The sequence below is a fragment of the Bufo bufo genome, chromosome 5 (assembly GCF_905171765.1).
Source record: "Bufo bufo chromosome 5, aBufBuf1.1, whole genome shotgun sequence".
In the NCBI taxonomy this organism is placed as follows: Eukaryota; Metazoa; Chordata; class Amphibia; order Anura; family Bufonidae; genus Bufo; species Bufo bufo.
In genome coordinates, this window is record NC_053393.1 from 186111710 (window position 1) to 186132717 (window position 21008).

General features: G+C 46.1%; 1 protein-coding gene across 1 annotated transcript in view; it reads right to left on the reverse strand.

The window, feature by feature from the left end:
• Positions 1–21008, reverse strand: part of TMX3 (thioredoxin related transmembrane protein 3) — a 99634-nt gene that overhangs the window by 67806 nt on the left and 10820 nt on the right. Inside the window, exons 3-4 of the mRNA XM_040431880.1 lie at positions 9808–9847; positions 7700–7823 (exon numbers count right to left, since the gene is read on the reverse strand). Coding sequence (XP_040287814.1) covers positions 7700–7823; positions 9808–9847 — 164 coding nt within the window. The remainder of the gene's footprint in view (positions 1–7699; positions 7824–9807; positions 9848–21008) is intronic.

Here is a 21008-nt window from a genome sequence, read left to right on the forward strand (position 1 = left end):
GATCTATCAAGGTGAATAGGACAAAGGTTCTAGTCCCTAAGGGGGTTAAAAGTTAGTAAAAAAAAAAACACAAAAATATTAAGTATAAATGAAAAAGATTTATAAAAAAAAAATACACATTAACAATAAACAAAAAAAAATACACATTAACAATAAACATATTAATTTTCAGCAGATTTGTGTAGGAATTTTTTTTTTTTTCGCAAAAATGAAAATTCCCAGAATATCGGTATAAATTATCGGCTATCGGCCTGAAAGTTCACAAATTATCGGTATCGGCCCTAAAAAATCAATATCGGTCGATCCCTAGTTAAGACACTAATAACACCAATCAAAGGGGGTCCAATCTCTGAGACCTCCATCGGTCATGAGAATGGGAGTCCGCAAGTCCAGAAAGGAGAGGTGCAGATGGGCGTCCTCCGCTTCCTTCACTTCCATGGAACAGCTCTCGTAGAAGTCAATGGATCAGCGGTCGCACATGTGAACCACACTTCATTCTCATGGGCAGTTGAGAGGCGGACGGCAATTCTCATGATAAGGCCTCATGCACACGACCGTTCGTTTTTTTGCAGTCCGCAAACCGCGGATCCGCAAAAAATGGAAGCCGCCCGTGTGCCTTTCGCAATTTGCAGAACGGAAAGGGCGGCCCACTGTAGAAATGCCTATTCTTGTCCGCAAAACAGACAAGAATAGGACATGCTATTTTTTTTTGCAGGGCCACGGAACGGAGCAACAGATGCAGACAGCACATGGAGTGCTGTCCGCATCTTTTGCGGCCCCATTGAAGTGAATGGGTCCGCACCCGAACTTTGGTCGTGTGCATGAGGCCTAACTGGGGTCCCAGCAGTCAGTCCCCCAGCGATCAAACACCTATGTTGGTTTTTTCCTTGCTAGATCCTTAGCTCTCGCAGAGACAAGAGGGGTCTGTTATCGAGTCATTTCCCTCTCCCCATTAAGAAAACATGCAGGTCAAGCAAAACATGCTTGTTTATGGTGACGTTTGGGGAGAATAATCTTTCTGTTCTACTATCCGTCCAGGGCATTGTACATGGAGGGACAAAACCGTAGGTTTGGTGGTATTACACATGGCGAGTGTTGTGTATAGCCCTATTCAACAGAACAGGACTCACTCATGATACATGCTGGGAGTTATATGGTTGCCAGGGGAAGTGTACTGCCCAGCATGCAGCTGTGTCTATCTATGCCCTTTGCCAGATCAGGAAGGAGGGTATGCCCGGAGCGACACTAAGGCCCCTTTCACACGAGCGAGTTTTCAGCGCGGGTGCAATGCGTGACGTGAACACATAGCACCCGCACTGAATCCTGACCCATTCATTTCAATGGGTCTCTGTACATGAGCGTTTTTTTTTTTCTGCGTTGCGTGAAAATCGCAGCATGTTTTATATTCTGCGTTTTTCACGCAGCCCTGGCCCCATAGAAGTGAATGGGGCTGCATGAAAAACGCATTGCATCCGGAAGCAGGTGCGGATGCAATGCGTTATTCACTGATGGTTGCTAAGAGATGTTATTTGTAAACCTTCATTTTTTTATCATGCACGTGAAAAACGCATTAAATGCATTGCACCCGCGCGTTAAAAACTGAACGCAATCGCAGACTTAACTGACTGAACTTGCTTGCAAAATGGTGCGAGTTTCCCTGAACGCACCCTGAATGCATCCGGAGCCAATCCGTCACGCGTTCCAGTAGTTAGTTTTATATATATTAGCCAAAAGAAGCTTGGTCACATGACCCTTATCAGCCAATAGAAGCTCGCAGGTCCTCCAGCCTTCACATACACAGTTTTACTCCAGGTTTCCATAACAACCCAGCCATTTATCTTCACTGCTGTAGGAGAGCTTTAAAGGAAATCTGTCACCAGGAAAATCGCTATTGAAGTAAAGCCATGGCCTAATAGCACTTAGTACCTTATTTCCAGATGTGCCTTTGTTCAGCAATAGATGTTTTTATCCTCTGAAAATCCAGTTTATTTGGTATGCAAATGAGCCAGTAAGGTGCCTAGAGGGGCGTCACTCTTACAGGAAGAAGCCCAGACACGCCCCCTGCCACAATGTGTCCACGTTCAAAAGACTTAAAACCCCGCCCCCAGTTCCCACTAAGCCACGTCCCTGATCCGGTTAGGCCACGCTCCCCACCCGTGAGCCGGCGGCGATTGAAAAAATGAGAGTGAGCTGTTCAAAAGGACATGCCCCCAATTCGGTTAGGCCACCCCCCCCCCCCACACACACTTCTCAGCCGAAAGATAGAAAAAATTTGATTATTAAGTTAAAAATCAACTTCTAGGTCCCGCTAAGCCATGCCCAGATCTGGTTAGGCCACGTCGCCTCAGCTGACAGGTATTGAAAAAATGAAGGTAAAAATCAACTTCTGTCAGCTGCAGGGGTGGGAGGGATGGTGACTTTCTCCCTGCAGCTTACACTCAGACAGCACAATGCTTCTGTCTTAGAGTGAGCTGTTCAAAAGGACACGCACCCGAATAGGTTAGGCCACGCCCCCCACCCCACTCCTCAGCCGACTGAGATTGAAACAATCTTGCCTCTGATACTGAGTCGGCCAGTGAGGGAGAAGAGGATGCCACTTTCCTCTACTCCTCTACTCCTCTACCCTCTCATCATCATCATCATCATCCGCTGATGAGGGACCCTCTAGAAGGCGCCCCAGGGTAGCAGCGGAGGCACCTCCCTAGAGTGACCTGGCGATTATAAGCCCCAAATTCCGGATTTTGTGGGCAACTCTGGAATACAGATAGACAGTGCGGGCTTCACAGAACAAGATTTTTTTTAAATCTTCTTCTCTGAAGATTTTATAAATTTAATGGTGGCCCAAACCAATTTGTATGCCCAACAATTTATAGCTCAGAACCCTACCTCGCCATATGCTAGACCCCTAGGTTGGACCCCAGTAAGTGCAGCAGAGATGATGACATGTTGGGGACTCGTGCTGCATATGGGCGTTGTAAAGAAGCCAAACATCAGACAATATTGGAGTTCGAACATTTTCTATCAGACTCCAATTTACAGTCAGACCATGACCTTGAAGCGTTTTGAGTAATTTTGGAAATTCCTACACTACAATGACAATACACAGTGCCCACCCCAAAATGACCCGTTATTTGACCGTCTGTTCAAGGTTAGGCCTGTCCTTGACCACTTTAACACCAAGTTTGCTGAGGTGTACACCCCTGATAAAAAAATATGTGTAGATGAGTCCCTGTTACTTTTCAAAGGGAGGGTTAGATTCCGCCAGTACCTGCCTAGCAAACGGGCAAGGTATGGCATAAAAATTTACTAACTTTGTGAGAGTAGCTCCAGGTACACCCACAAGTTCCACGTTTATGAAGGGAAAGATTCCAGCATTGAACCCCTAGAATGCCGCCCCCCTCCTAGGAGTTAGTGGAAAGATTGTGTGGGACTTTCTGCACCCACTGCTGGATAAGGGTTACCACCTCTATGTGGATAACTATTATACCAGCATACCCCTATTAATGTCCCTAACTGCCAGAAGTATTGTGGCTTGCGGCACGGTGCGCAAAACTCAGAGAGGCCTCCCTAGATCCCTGGTAGGGCAACCACTGAGAATAGGTGAAAGCAGAGCTCTCCTCCATGAGAACATGCTGGCGGTTAAGTACAAGGACAAGTTTGCATCCTGGACTACAATAAGCACATGGGAGGGGTTGATCTTTCAGATCAAGTTCTGAATCCCTACAGTGCCACACCAAAAACAAAGTGTAGTACAAAAAGCTGACCGTTCACATTGTACAGATGGCAATGTGCAATGCGTACGTGCTATTTCAATCTGCAGGCCACACAGGAACTTTCCTCCAGTTCCAAGAGGTTATCAAGGCCCTCATTTTTTAAAGCCAGGCCGGGGAGGGTCCCAGTACTTCAGGAAGTTACGGTGCCGTGTTGTACCAGGGCAACATTTTCCAGGTTAAGTCCCTCAGACAGCAAGGAAGGGAAGGACCCAAAAAAGATGCAGGGTATGTTCCAAAAGGTGGATAAGGAAAGACACCATTTACCACTGCGAAACCTGCCCTGAAAAACCTGGCCTGTGCAGGAGTGTTTTAGAATCTACCACACAACCATGGAGTATTAATTTCATCCTTGATGTACCCTGTAATTTTACCACCTTATATCTCTGATTTAGTCCACATAGCTTACATATCCACTTTTCACCAACCACTACATATTCATTTCTGCCTGCTAGCTGCTAGTGCTTACTACAGGAGCGTGACATGTACCGGTAAGTACAGTACACATGGGGAGCGCAGTTTAGATATGATTATTAACACTACGTATACAGTACATACTGAGCAGCGGGCCAGAGTACAGTGCCTGCACTGCCCCGCCGCTCTCCCCGCCTACTACAGACCCTCCTCACTAATACATCGCAGTCTGCGATGCTGCAGCATCGCCGACTGCGATGTAAATTGCCAGCATTCACCCCATAAGACGCAGGGGCACTTTCCCCCCACTTTTGGGGGGGGGGGGAAGTGTGTCTTATGGGGCGAAAAATACGGTACTTGTAATACTGATTAGTTGTATATCAGTTAACATCATTTTTTTCTTTTGTAGATCCTTGGTTGAGGGTTTTATATACACGACCGTATAAATGGATCCGCATCCGTTCCACAAATTTGCGGAACGGGTGCGGACCCATTCATTTCAATGGGGACGCAAAAGATGCAGACAGCACACCGTGTGCTGTCCGCATCCGTTGTTCCGTTCCGTGGCCCCGCAAAAAAGATAGAGCATGTCCTATTCTTGTCCGCGGTTGCGGACAAGAATAGGCATTCTCTATATAGCGCCGGCCATGTGCGGTCCGCAAAATGCGGAACGCACACAGCCAATATCCGTGTTTTGCGGATCCGAAATTTGCAGACCGCAAAACACTTACGGTCGTGTGAATGCACCCTAAACTTGACACACTTACGTCTTTTTTCAACCGTATTAACTATGTAACTACGGTCCGTTACGCAACTTTTTCTTAATATGCAGATTAGGCCTTTGGTGTAATGAGAGCGTCACCATTGCTCTTGTTGCACTGCACTCATTTCTGTGGCCAGCTACTCCCTAGATACTTTGCCACTGCCTGGCCCTGTCAATAAAAGCAGCGAGGGAGTGGCTAGGCACAGAAAGGAAGGAAGCTTGGATGCAACAAGAGCAACGCTGATGCCCTCATTGCACCATAGGGATAATTTACATATTAAAGGATAACTATCATATTTTTTTATTTGCTAGTTTATTAGAGCTAGGCATGTATACCTGAGTAAGTCTGTCAATGATTGCCAAAAGATCTGTAATTATCTTATAATAACAGCTTTCATTCATGTCTCCTGTCCCTTTCCACTGCTCCCTTAAAAGACCATTGCTATGGCTGATCTGTCTCCGGCTAGGAAGACAGAGGGGCGGTCCTTCACACTGCATGCCTGCATTAGGCTTCAGAGTGAGGAGGCGTGTCTCTCAGTAATACAATCTGATTGGCTGGCAGGAAGCTGCTGGCTACAGCAAGTTTGAATGTGACCTGAGGGAATGCAGTTTTGGCCTCAGAGAACTGGCAGAGGAGCCATCTTGAGAAGATCCTCATAATGTAGGATTCAAAACAGCCGTAACTAAGGGGAAAACTCAAGGAAAACAGTGGTAAGTGAAGAAACTGCTTTATGCATAATGCTGCTGAAGCAGTAACATATGCTAAAATGTATTTTTTTATGAAAATATGACAGTTATCCTTTAAGAAAAAGTCTCATAACTCTAGAACAGTGCCTCAGATAAAAAAAAACAAAAAAAAAAAAAAAACTGTGTTTTAATCTGGTGAACCACAGCTATGTGTTTGTGCAAATAGTTGGATAAGGAGGTCGCTGATGACAGATTTCCTTTAACTGTGACCTCTACATTGTAAGTATAGTAGTGGTCCTGACAGTTGTGCATTCTTCGATCACTAGGTGGCAGTATATCTGACCAACATGCTATCACATTTGTAGGAAATACCCTTTAATATTTTTAAAAGAAACTGGAGGCTACTAAAAGCAAATGATGCAAATGATAATCCAGAATGAAACCGTCTCATTGTCTCCAAGAAAACTTTCTAAAGATTAGTACAATCCCCGACGCACTTCTCAGTAGCAATCTTGTTGAACAGACTAATTAGAAAAATGAGTGAATACAAGATTTGCCTAAAGCCTGATGCAACAAGGGCTAGTGAGGGCTTGCAGTTTTAATCTACCCAAGCTATACCGCATTTCCTAAACAGGAGAGAGAAACAGTAGTGGAGGTAACTAAGGATCTCACGTTAAAATACTGTGAAAAAGACAGGTTTTGTAAAGCGAAATTGAAAGGTACATGGATGAGAAAACCTTAAGATGTGATTACTGCTTTCATATTCTAATCGGGAAATGTGAAATGTATTGCCCTGCAGAAAAGTAAATGCAATTTACAAAGATTAAAGTGGTTGTCCGGGTTCAGCTCTGAACCCATACCTCCATTTTCACCCAGGCAGCCCCCCTGACTTGAGCATCGGAGCAGTTCATGCTCCAATGCTCTCCTTTGCCCTGCGCTAAATCGAGCAGGCAAAGGCATTTTCAGGAGTTCCAGTGATGAACAGGGCTTTCCATGGGGCTGCCAGGAAGCCCGGTGACGTCAACCATACTGATGGGCAGGCTTTAGCGCTGCCCTAGCCAGTAAAACGGGTAGGACAGCGCTAAAGCACACTTATCAGAACAGGTGACGGCACCGAACACACTCCCGGCAGTGTGTTATTGTAAACAAAAGAGCCCTTGCCCTGCGCGATCTATTGCAAGGCAAGGGAGTGCATCGGAGCATGAGATGCTCCTATGCTAACATCAGGGGGGCTGCCTGGGTGAAAATTTGGGTATGTCCGGGTTCAGCTCTGAACCCGGACAACCTCTTTAAAGTGTACCTGAGTTTTCAAAAAAGTTTGCATAATGGCTGTGCTTCATTATAGAATCATAACGGTCTTGTTCAGCTATATTATTCCCTCTTTCACTTGCACAGCTGGATGCATTTCTCTCACAAGCAGGGACGTCTCGCTTCTGTGGAATCTGCCACTACTGTCTGCAGTGACCTCTCTCTACTTACTTTCCACTATGCTTGTTTAATTCTAGGGAGCTCAGAAGGCTGAAAAGGAGTGAGAAATCACACGTACAGACACACAAACTTCTCTGCTCTTGAGAAGCAGTGTAGATGTAGAAGTAGTTCTTCTATCAGGCTCAGGAGCTCAGCTAGTTCTGACATGCCATTTTCTATTAACTATCTTATATGTCTCTGCTACTATGGACAGATCAAGCCTAACAGGCAGTGGACTGCAAATTAGGTGGAAGTGAGACCCCTAGAGGCCATGACTTTACAGCTATTTTTCAGGTGGATGCAGGCAGTGATTTAAAACAGTGCCTGTACAGTGACTCTTTAAGGTCAGTTTCAGATTTTTTGTACAGCAAATCCGTAGCAAATTACATAGGAGGTTCGAATTCCCCACTGATATGTAGCGGAAAAAAATCTGCACCGAGGAATATGAGAGCAGATTTCGCCGCTTTAATATATGTATACATTAATCAGCAGCACAATCTTTAACAAAATCAGCATTTAATGCAGTAAATTTGTGGGGGAAACATTCTGCCATGTGTAGACCTGATCAAACAAAATTATTCAAACTGTAGACACTTACTTGAATGAACTGTTGCATCCATCTTTCCAACTCTCACAGGGGATCCGCTTGACCTCATCTCAATGCCAACTTCATTCCAAACAGGCTCAAGTTTCTTGCAGTGGCCACACCAAGGTGCATAAAACTAGGGAACAAAAACGAATTAAAAAAAATTCTAGGTTCACCTACAGATGAGATAAGGAGGACATTGGAAACATACCACTTTAACACTGGTGTTTCCATTAAGTTGGTTTAAAGAAGTTGTCTGTTTTAAACAACTTATTTGACCAAAAATATCCTTCTTCCAAAAATAAGACAATCTCAAAGTCCGCGGCTACAGGTACCCCCAGTGATCAGGGGTAGTGTGGAGAGCAGCATATGTTCAAATGCTCTGTAATGCCATCAAAGAAATTAAATATCTGCCACTGTCTTCAAGCTCTCTGGAGATAGTGGCCCAGTGATGTATTGCTTGGTGCAATTTTAGAAAAATCAACTGTGCCTATCACACCTAAGGGGTGAGGTTTATTTGGAAAAGGGTGTGGCCTAAGATGCACCATTTTGTGCCAAAATTGTGCACAGTCCTGGCATAAAATTCTGTCGTAAAGCCAACCAACCAATAAAATAAAAAGTAAGACAAAAAGTGACTATCCCGCCTAAGCCCCTGTGATAAATTTGGTGCAGGTCTACACAGCCTGCATAATGCTGCATTTAGACTAGGCAATTATTGGGAGGGGACCATTCCTTCCCAATAATTGCCTGCTCGTCAGTGGAGGCAAGGAGCTGGATTAACATGCCACAATCTCTCTCAGTGATCAAAGCTGCACTAGTATACAAAGCCTGTACTGCCAAGTAATTCTCAGGAGGTCCTCTCCATTATAGCAGAGAAGGCAGCAGTGCTCGTGCTAGCACCTCGGCCTTTTTCAGGTTTGCCTACACCATGTGATGTTACATTCATCGGTCTCATGGCCTAGGCACAGCTCAGCCCCATTGAAGTGAATGGGGCTGAGCTGCGATACCAAGCACAGCCACTGTACAATGTATGGCGCTGGGCTTGGTGAACTGAGAGAAGGCCACAGCGCTACTGCAATCACCAATGCCTTCTCAAACCCCACTGATCAGATACTGATGACCTACCTTGAGGGTAGGTCATCAGTAAAAATATCTCTCGGAAAACCTCTTTAAAGGGCTTCTGTCACCCCACTAAACTCTTTTTTTTTTTTTTTTGTGTACTTATAATCCCTATCCTGCGATATATCTATACATTATGTTATTAATCATTTTCGTTCAGTAGATATGTCAAAAAACGTACTTTTATAATATGCTAATTACCTGTCTACCAGCAAGTAGGGCGTCTACTTGTTGGTAGCAGCCGCAAAAAACCGCCCCCTCCTCCTGTTGATTGACAGCGCCAGCCGCGATCTCCTCCTCCGACTGGCCCTGTCAGCATTTCAAAAATCGCGTGCCTGTGTTGATTCGGCGCAGGCGCTCTGAGATAAGGAGGCTCGCCTCCTCAGCACTCCCTCAGTGCGCCTGCGCCGATGACGTCACCGAAAGAGAAGACGTCATCGGCGCACTGAGGGAGTGCTGAGGAGGCGAGCCTCCTTATCTCAGAGCGCCTGCGCCGAATCAACACAGGCGCGCAATTTTTGAAATGCTGACAGGGCCAGTCGGAGGAGGAGATCGCGGCTGTCCCTGTCAATCAACAGGAGGAGGGGGCGGTTTTTTGCGGCTGCTACCAGCAAGTAGATGCCCTACTTGCTGGTAGACAGGTAATTAGCATATTATAAAAGTACGTTTTTTGACATATCTACTGAACGAAAATGATTAATAACATAATGTATAGATCTATCGCAGGATAGGGATTATAAGTACACAAAAAAAATAAATAAAGAGTTTTAGTGGGGTGACAGAAGCCCTTTAATGCATAAATTGGAAGCTCTTCCTGCCGATTAAGTTAAATGGAGGCTAAAAACATAATGTGAACATAATAAGACTGGCAAAATAAAGCCAATATACAAGAGTATAGTGTATACATGATCAGCTTTATCAATGGCACTGAAATGACAGATATATATATACACTTCACTTCACCAAGATAGCATACAAGACTGAAAGTAACCAAGACTTACATCCACAAGCCAAACATCGTCTTGTCTAGTATCCTTGAAACTACAAAAAGAAACAGAAACAAAACAGTAAATAGGAGTTCCTTCTTAAAACCTTATGACATGGAATATACATCTACACTATGGTCTTCTACTGAACAGTATAGATAAAATTGTAACCCCAAACACTATATAAATCATAAAATTAAATTTCATGGTCTGAAAATGGCCTTAAGAGGTTGTGTCATAAAGTCAAGTCCTTTCCATATGCCCTAGTAGAGCATATTGACATGATAGAGAAGGGTTTTTCCTCTTGGGAGCACACAACTCACCACGAGCTGTAGCAGATCCAGACCAACCCACATGAGTGATCATCCTGCAGTGGCTGAATGCAGAGATCTGGAGAACAGCTTCCATTTAACAAAGGGTTGTCCTGGGGCCAGGTTCACAAAATCAAAATAAGGTGTGTTTGTCATAAGATTTATGAGAAGAAAAATATCAGATTTGATTTAAAGGGAAGATGGTCATAAGGAAAATATTTATTATTAGATCCAATAAGTAAGACTGGAGATACAAACAGCAAGTACCCCACAACCTCCAGTAGTCGAAACATTGGCATCTTTTGTGTGTGAATATACTCATTATTAGGGTGTCCTTGTGATACAGTTTGTGTGACACATCGCCCATGGTACTTGGAACTGATGATGCTTAGGTGATATATCCTGGATGCCGGCTCCTCAGGGTGCCAGCTGTAATAAGTAGTTGACCAAGACAACACACCGGTACCTTGAGGTCACCACTGGTAGAGCTAAGTAGGAGACAAATATCCCTAGAAGCCCCGATCTCCTTTCTCTTTACAAAAAGTTTGGTGTCAAAGTCATACTGTATTGACATTCAGCATCTATTACGTAAGTGGGAAACAAGACAATGTCATGTGGTTGATTGGCAAAGAGCACCAATCATCGGCTTAGGGCTGTAGTAAACTTTATACAATGTGAACATTGTTTATTATTCTTCATACAGCCAAAAATGACCTTGATTTATGCTACCTTCCAGCAAACATCCCTCTGCTACTTTTTGTATAGACCAACCCATCTAAGATTCTGAGTTGTGGCTCCTTGGCAGGTAAGGCGCAGGTCCCGGCCAGTGCTAGACTTTGGCAAAAACCATCGTAGCCATATAGTACTGCAGACTGATTCTGGCATGTACGGTAATACCCCTGAATTAGGTTATTTTCACACTAGCGTTTTGGCTTTCCGTTTGTGAGATGCGTTCAGGGCTCTCACATGCGCTCCAAAACGGATCAGTTTTGCCTTTATGCATTCTGAATGGAAAAGTATCCGCTCAGAATGCATCAGTTTGCCTCCGTTCTGCCCCCATTCCGCTTTGGAGGCGGACACCAAAACGCTGCTTGCAGCCAAACGGATCCGTTCTGACACACAATGTAAGTCAATGGGGACGGATCAGTTTTCGACGACACAATCTGGCAAAATACAAACGGATCCGTCCTCCATTGACTTTCAATGGTGATCAAGACGGATCCGTCTTGGCTATGTTAAAGATAATACAAACGGATCCGTTCTGAAGGGATGCAGACGGTTGTATTATCTGAACGGATCCGTCTGTGCAGATCCATGACGGATCCGCACCAAACGCAAGTGTGAAAGTAGCCGTATGAGCAGGACTATATCCACCCACCTCCACAACCATGCAGCAGGGCTCCGACCTCTAGCAATATCTTCCATGTGACTATGCTCTGCCTGTGATTAGTCAGGCCTGGATTTTGATTGCTCCAGTGTTGTGGCTCTCACTGTGCACCACGGTGAGGAGGAACGAAGATGATTCTACCAGGAGGCTAGGACAGGTTACCACTGCCTGAGGAAGAGCAGGTCAGGAGACTCACAAAGTCATTGCAAGGCATAGAACACCTCACCCCATTCTGAGACCTCTTTCTCCAAAGTACAGGGAGTACATGTGAGGTTAGTCAACGCACCTCATACCGTGAACTCATACACAGCCTATTAAAAGGGTATTCCTATCTCAGATAGGTACAGAATATCCACAGCATATTCCATAAATGTCTGATAGGTGTGGGTCCTGTAAGTGAGGAGGTACAGAAGAAAAATATCAGATTTGATTAAAATAAGGAAGATAGTCATGAAGAAAATCTTTAAAGGGGTTATCCCATGACTAAAGTAAAAAATGAAAATCCGACATCATATAGTACATGGCAATCTCTTTCTGACAAAGTTAGAGCCAGCCCTGTACCTCACATGGATCCAGAGATTTATATCAAACTGACAGCTCAAGGGGAGTGTCTATTCTGCTGCAGCTAAGGGGGCGTGTCTGTTCTCTACCTATCACAGCTCAGGAGGCAGTTGAACGATAAAACTGAGCATGTGCGGCCATCTCAGTGAGCAGGACAAAGAAATAATAAATTTAAAAAAACAGCAGGTGGCGCTGTACAAATACATTTTATTGAATAACTCAGTGGCTATACTAAATTTTTATTACATACAATTACAAAAGTATTCAGATCCAGGTGCTGGTTTGAAAACTGTAGAATATTTTTCGTGAGACAACCCCTTTAATATTAGGCTACTTTCACACTAGCGTTCGGAGCGGATCCGTCTGATGTTTCATCAGACGGATCCGCTCCGATAATGCAGACGTTCGCATCCGTTCAGAACGGATGCGTCTGCATTAAAACTTAGAAAATTTTCTAAGTGTGAAAGTTGTCTGAGCGGATCCGTTCAGACTTTACATTGAAAGTCAATGGGGAACGGATCCGCTTGAAGATTGAGCCATATTGTGTCATCTTCAAGCGGATCCGTCCCCATTGACTTACATTGTAAGTGTGGACGGATCCGCTCGCCTCCGCACGGCCAGGCGGACACCCGAACGCTGCAAGCAGCGTTCAGGTGTCCGCTCACTGAGCGGAGCGGAGGCTGAACGCTGGCAGGCGGATGCATTCTCAGTGGATCCGCCTCCACTGAGAATGCATTGGGGCCAGACGGATGCGTTCGGAGCCGCTCGTGAGCCCCTTCAAACGGTGCGCACGAGCGGACACCCGAACGCTAGTGTGAAAGTAGCCTTAGATCCAACAAATAAGTAAGGGTACTTTCACACACCAGCATTTTTGTTTTCCGGTATTGAGTTCCGTCACAGGAGCTCAATATCGGAAAAAAACTAATCAGTTTTATCCTAATGCATTCTGAATGGAGAGCAATCCGTTCAGGATGCATCAGGATGTCTACAGATCAGTCCCTCTTACGTTTTTTGGACGGAGAAAATACTGCAGCATGCTGCAGTTTTCTCTCCGGCCAAAAATACTGAACACTTGCCGGAATGCCGGCATTAATTTACATTGAAGTGTATTAGTGCTGGATCCGGCATTAAGAGTTCCGGCAAAACGGATGCGGCTTTCCGGTCTGCGCATGCGCAGACCTTTAAAAATGAAAAAAAAATTAATACCGGATCTGTTTTTCCGGATGACACCGGAGAGACGGATCCAGTATTTCAATGCATTTGTCAGACGGATCCGCATCCAGATCCGTCTGACAAATGCCATCAGTTTGCGTCCGGATTGCCGATGTTCCGTGAAATTATGGTACCTGTTAAAATCTGGTACCCTCATCACTTCTGGTAGTGACGTAGGCGCACCAGAAGCCTCAAAAGGAGGTGTGATCTTAGAGCACAGCACCTGATTGGCTGAAAAAAAGCCGTGTTGGCGCCTGCGCACAACCAACCTGGGTACCGTCATTTTACATGCTGTGTCCGTGAATGCGCACAGGGAGGGAGGGAGAGTACCTATGATTTACGGGCTAAAAAGAAGGCGTGTTGGCGCCTGCGCACAACCAACCTGGGTACCGTCATTTTACATGCTGTGTCCGTGAATGCGCACAGGGAGGGAGGGAGAGTACCTATGATTTACGGGCTAAAAAGAAGGCGTGTTGGCGCCTGCGCACAACCAACCTGGGTACCGTAATTTTACATGCAGCGCCTGTGAACGCGCACAGGGAGGGAGGAAGGGTACCTTTGATTTACAGGCCACCACGCATGCGTGAACCAGATTGCCTTGTGAAACAGAGAGGGTACTGAAATATTACAGCTCGCGCTTATGAAGGATGGGCACGTAAATCGAGGCTGGTTGGTTGTGCGCAGGCACCAACACGCCTTCTTTTCAGCCCGTAAATCATAGGTGCGTTCACAGGCGCAGCATGTAAAATGACGGTACCCAGGTTGGTTGTGCGCAGGCGCCAACACGCCTTCTTTTCAGCCAATCAGGTGCCGGGCTCTAAGATCACACCTCCTTTTGAAGCTTCTGGTGCGGCTACGTCACTACCGGAAGTGACGAGGGTACTAGATTTTAACAGGTACCATAATTTTACGGAACAGCAGAACTTTGCGGCGCCGGAACTGCCTGCCGGAATCCTCTGCCGCAGGTGTGAAAGTACCCTAAGACTAGAGATACAAAAAGCAGGTAACCCCCCAATCTCCAGTTTTTGAAACACTGCCACCTTGATCTCCCTGATTACCGCAGTCACAGCAGAACTTCATGTCACAGACTTCATTATAAAGCAGCCTGCAAAACCCCAATACTTTTCTTGCCACTTTTGAAAAGTAACGAGAAGGGTAAAAAGTTTCAAATTATAGCGCAAAATATGGAATGCACCATAATTTGCAACTTTTTGAAACCATAAAAGTGGCAAAAGTGAAGAAAATAAGAAAACTGCCCTACAGCTTCAATGTACTTCACCTGTACAAGGTATGCAGCCAAAACCACACTGCACTACCGCATCTGACACACCGCCACGTGGACCCCCCCTCCAAACATGCACGTTCATCGGACAACGATGACTGGCAGGAAACGCTGGATAGGTTAAATGCATCATCTACAATCTAGCGGATAAATGCTGTTACACCATCTTGCTATTCTTGCAGCATCCCGTCCCCGGGGGCTCTCTCAGCTTTCCGTCGCCTGCTCCTGTCATAACCAATCATTGTTGTGGTGATTGTGACATGCGGTTTCATCATCTAGAAAGCGAAGCTTGCACCACTGGCACAATGCGGTGGAAATCCACATACTCCAGTTGTATGTACTCATCACATTGTCTGATGGCTACTCAGTGAACCGCACGGTAATAAATCCCAGCATGAAAAGATTAGCAGCGCTCGGACTGTGGCATTCAGCGCCGCCCGCTCATCAGCTATTGAGTCAGGTGGTACAGATATACTGACGGAAGGTGCTACTACATGGAGGCATCTGTAGATGCTTAGCATGTAGCTGTCAAGTATGGGGCTCATTTACTATTCTGAAATACACCTAAATTAGGCGCGACTTCGCCCCACTTACGCCAGGTCTTAAACTGTGGGCAGGCTGGCTCATTTACCATTTTCTATGCCTTATTCAGGCGTAGAAAAAGTTCTAAATGTAAGACAGCAAGAATGGCACTGTATGTGCCGAAGTTATGGAAGGGCCGACGTCTCTTCATAACTTCAGCGGATCCACCGCCATTGCAGGGCTTTATTAAGACCAGCGTCTAAAAGGCTGGTCTTAATAAATGTGCCCCTATATGTCTTATGGTATGGTCACACAGAACAAAAATTCCAGTGGGAAAAATCCGCCATGGCAACTTCCGCTAAACAAATCAGTTGCAAAATCCTGACGTTACAAGTATTTTTCAGTTTATTTCACCCTTGTTTTGCAAAAGCTGAAACCCACGATGGAGGCCTGCGCCTAAATTGTCAAACTGCAGGAGTCACATCTGCACCACAGCTGAAATTCCACTGTAGTGTTAATATACGATATTAATGTGTCTGTCACTACACCATTATGCACAAGGGATCTGACAAGTGCCCTTTAAAGGGGATGTCCAGAATTAGAAGAAAAAAAAAATCTTCACAACCTTCACAGCTTCACAACCGTCCATGGGTTGTGTCTGGTATTACTGCTCAGCTCCACTGAAGTGAATGGGGATGAGCTGCAATACCACACACCACCCGGTGACAGGTGTGGTGCTGCTTTTGGAAGAAGGAAGCCATTTATTTCTGATCCTTTTAAAATGGGAGATTGCAAACTGAGCAGTCAGAAAAGTCAACCTCAGAAACTTTGAGAAAAAAGGGAAAATACAGTTATGCTCAGTGAGTCAGTAAGGCTGGTGTTAGATGCTGATCTACACAGCCATCTTTGGTCAAGATTGCCACGTAGCCCCAGCCTAATAGCATGGCAAGAAGCTCCATTAACAGTACTGTGCCGAGAAGGGTGTTCTCTGGGAATTAAGAAAATACTTAAATATTACTTTATTATAAATATATTCCCAAATACCTTTCATTAGTTATAATGGCTCGTTTTGTCTAGGGAGCAATCATTAGGAGAAATAAAATGGCCACCGTCCTATTAGTACACACAAAGCCTGTCCTAATCACGCAGCAGGACAAGTTACTTCAGAACACAGAGCTAAAGAGATGCTTCATCCTCCTCTCCTACTTGTCAGGGATTATTGTTCTGAATACAGTTTAATATGATCTTCAGTTGAATCTCTAGGAATGGAGTTCATGAGGAGACATGAAGTACAGAGAGGAGGTGCGAATGTAGTAATGAGCAGCAGGACTTGTATGCAGTCTCCATTACCACAGCCCCACATTACCACAGTCTGTCCTGTCCATCCTCTCAGTACTTCATGTCTCCTCATGAACTCCATTCCTACAGAGATTCAGCTGAAGATCATATTAAACTGTATTCAGAACAATAATTATTGACTGGTATTGGAGAGAGGAGGATGAGGCAGCTCTTTAGCTCAGTGTTGTGAAGTAACTTGTCCTCCTGTGTGATTAGGACAGGTTCTGCGTGTACTAATAGGACAGCTGACATTTTATTTCTCCTAACAATTGCTCCCAAGACCAATGGAGCCATTATAACTAATGAAAGGTATTCGGAAATATATTTATAATAAATTAATATTTAAGTATTTTTTCAGCAATTTTATTTTCTTAATTCCAGGAGAACTGCTTTAAAACTCCACATTTTACGTTGGTGATGAAAAACACTACAAAAACATAAGTAGTGCGATATTCTGTAGTTTGATGACTCTAGTTGGCAGATTTCCCATTCTGAAGGAGAATTTAAACTGGGAGCACACACCCTTTTTAGGGGAGGTACTGAAAGAGGACACAGAGTGCGTTTACTTACTCAGTTAGGCCCCTTCACATATATCTGGTGATCCGGTTCAGTTCCCCTCCAGTGAGAATTAGAAAACTTTGGAGGGGAACTGAAGCCAGAACTGATCCAATAGTTTTCTATGGGGATGTTCTCATACATCCGGATGCCAGATATGCTCAGTTTTTCTGTTCAGCGCAGTTATTGTATAGATGCCGAATCTGTGCCCGGCTCCCAGCCTAAAATTGCTGGTCGGACGAAACAAATATATGTGAAGGGAGCCTTATACTCCTTTACATTTATCCGGAAGCTCTGAGCAATACTACCGCTAGATACTGAAACAGGAAGCAATAATGTCGCATCACATTCAGTTGTAGCATAGGATGCTCTGTTCTCATATAGGTGACCTACAATAACTCTACAGCCCCTCTTCAATGCCCCATGGTATCACCGGCACTAGGGCTGTAGTAAACGATTATTTTAGTAATCGAGTATTCTACCGATTATTTTTACGATTAATCGAGTACTCTAATAAGAAAAAATTAATAGCTCTCCCCCACCCCAGTGCCATCAGCTCCATTCCCCCAGTGCCTTCAGCTCTCCCCCACCCCAGTGCCATTAGCTCTCCCCCACCCCAGTGCCATCAGCTCCGCTCTCCCCCACCCCAGTGCCATCAGCTCTCCCCCACCCCAGTGCCATCAGCTCTCCCCCACCCCAGTGCCATCCGCTCTCCCCCACCCCAGTGCCATCCGCTCTCACCCACCCCAGTGCCATCCGCTCTCACCCACCCCAGTGCCATCCGCTCTCACCCACCCCAGTGCCATCCGCTCTCACCCACCCCAGTGCCATCCGCTCTCACCCACCCCAGTGCCATCCGCTCTCACCCACCCCAGTGCCATCCGCTCTCCCCCACCCCAGTGCCATCCGCTCTCCCCCACCCCAGTGCCATCCGCTCTCCCCCACCCCAGTGCCATCCGCTCCACTCCCCCAGTGCCATCCGCTCCACTCCCCCAGTGCCTTCAGCTCTCCCCCACCCAGTGCCATCAGCTCCCCCACCCAGTGCCATCAGCTCCCCCATGTCATCAGTTGCTCCCTCTCCCACTGCCATGAGCTCCTCTCCCAAGGCCACCAGCTCCCTCCACTGCCATCAGTTCTCCCACTCCCCCTCCTAGCCATCAGTGCCCAGGCGCAGCGACAGTGAACTAAACTGTCCTGACGATGTGTGTACGTCAGGATCCAAAGCAGCGTTCTGCGAGCAGGCGGGTGACCACAGAGCGTGAGTAATAGCAAGCTCTTCACTCACACTCTGTGGTCACATGGCACAAACAAATCATCGATTCAATTGATTTGAGGATTTTTTTGTGTTGAGTTAATCGATTAATTCGAGTAATCGTTTCAGCCCCAACCGACACGGCGAAATGGACTGGCGGCTGCACCACTGCTATGGCACCATCCCAGGCGCCATGCCTGGAGGCTTTAGAAATAACCATGTGGCTGTTATAGTGGTCACACACGTTAGATAGCTATCAGCACAACACCGGTCTCTCCCCCAGCGTCCCCATAGACATACAAGCCTGGACGGGTTGGGACTACACTCATCTAATGTGCACAGCTAGCTGGAGCTGCTATCAAGCTCATATCCTCGCTGGAAAAATTTCAGCCAGGTACGCAGCGTACTTTCCACAACTGACCCACTACATATGGCCATATCCGTAGGGAATTGCCGAGCAAATAACAATTATTTTTAAACCAGCTCACAATAGGGTAAAAAAAAAAAAAGATTTTCCAGAGACACTTTATAAAATTAAAAGGGTTTCCTGGGATTTAAATATTGAAAGGTATTCGGAAATATATTTATAATAAATTAATATTTAAGTATTTTTTCAGCAATTTTATTTTCTTAATTCCAGGAGAACTGCTTTAAAACTCCACATTTTACGTTGGTGATGAAAAACACTACAAAAACATAAGTAGTGCGATATTCTGTAGTTTGATGACTCTAGTTGGCAGATTTCCCATTCTGAAGGAGAATTTAAACTGGGAGCACACACCCTTTTTAGGGGAGGTACTGAAAGAGGACACAGAGTGCGTTTACTTACTCAGTTAGGCCCCTTCACATATATCTGGTGATCCGGTTCAGTTCCCCTCCAGTGAGAATTAGAAAACTTTGGAGGGGAACTGAAGCCAGAACTGATCCAATAGTTTTCTATGGGGATGTTCTCATACATCCGGATGCCAGATATGCTCAGTTTTTCTGTTCAGCGCAGTTATTGTATAGATGCCGAATCTGTGCCCGGCTCCCAGCCTAAAATTGCTGGTCGGACGAAACGAATATATGTGAAGGGAGCCTTATACTCCTTTACATTTATCCGGAAGCTCTGAGCAATACTACCGCTAGATACTGAAACAGGAAGCAATAATGTCGCATCACATTCAGTTGTAGCATAGGATGCTCTGTTCTCATATAGGTGACCTACAATAACTCTACAGCCCCTCTTCAATGCCCCATGGTATCACCGGCACTAGGGCTGTAGTAAACGATTATTTTAGTAATCGAGTATTCTACCGATTATTTTTACGATTAATCGAGTACTCTAATAAGAAAAAATTAATAGCTCTCCCCCACCCCAGTGCCATCAGCTCCATTCCCCCAGTGCCTTCAGCTCTCCCCCACCCCAGTGCCATTAGCTCTCCCCCACCCAGTGCCATCAGCTCCGCTCTCCCCCACCCCAGTGCCATCAGCTCTCCCCCACCCCAGTGCCATCAGCTCTCCCCCACCCCAGTGCCATCAGCTCTCCCCCACCCCAGTGCCATCCGCTCTCACCCACCCCAGTGCCATCCGCTCTCACCCACCCCAGTGCCATCCGCTCTCACCCACCCCAGTGCCATCCGCTCTCACCCACCCCAGTGCCATCCGCTCTCACCCACCCCAGTGCCATCCGCTCTCACCCACCCCAGTGCCATCCGCTCTCCCCCACCCCAGTGCCATCCGCTCTCCCCCACCCCAGTGCCATCCGCTCTCCCCCACCCCAGTGCCATCCGCTCCACTCCCCCAGTGCCATCCGCTCCCACTCCCCCAGTGCCTTCAGCTCTCCCCCCCCCAGTGCCATCAGCTCCCCCACCCAGTGCCATCAGCTCCCCCATGTCATCAGTTGCTCCCTCTCCCACTGCCATGAGCTCCTCTCCCAAGGCCACCAGCTCCCTCCACTGCCATCAGTTCTCCCACTCCCCCTCCTAGCCATCAGTGCCCAGGCGCAGCGACAGTGAACTAAACTGTCCTGACGATGTGTGTACGTCAGGATCCAAAGCAGCGTTCTGCGAGCAGGCGGGTGACCACAGAGCGTGAGTAATAGCAAGCTCTTCACTCACACTCTGTGGTCACATGGCACAAACAAATCATCGATTCAATTGATTTGAGGATTTTTTTGTGTTGAGTTAATCGATTAATTCGAGTAATCGTTTCAGCCCCAACCGACACGGCGAAATGGACTGGCGGCTGCACCACTGCTATGGCACCATCCCAGGCGCCATGCCTGGAGGCTTTAGAAATAACCATGTGGCTGTTATAGTGGTCACACACGTTAGATAGCTATCAGCACAACACCGGTCTCTCCCCCAGCGTCCCCATAGACATACAAGCCTGGACGGGTTGGGACTACACTCATCTAATGTGCACAGCTAGCTGGAGCTGCTATCAAGCTCATATCCTCGCTGGAAAAATTTCAGCCAGGTACGCAGCGTACTTTCCACAACTGACCCACTACATATGGCCATATCCGTAGGGAATTGCCGAGCAAATAACAATTATTTTTAAACCAGCTCACAATAGGGTAAAAAAAAAAAAAGATTTTCCAGAGACACTTTATAAAATTAAAAGGGTTTCCTGGGATTTAAATATTGATGACCTATCTTCAGGACAGAACATCAATATGAGATCGCCAGATGTCAGACCTGGCACCCCTGCCGATCAGCTGTACAAAGAGGCCCCTACACTCCAGTGCTTAGGCCTCTTCCTAGGTCATGTAACGCCACATTCATCAGTCATATGACCTATGCCATGAATGGA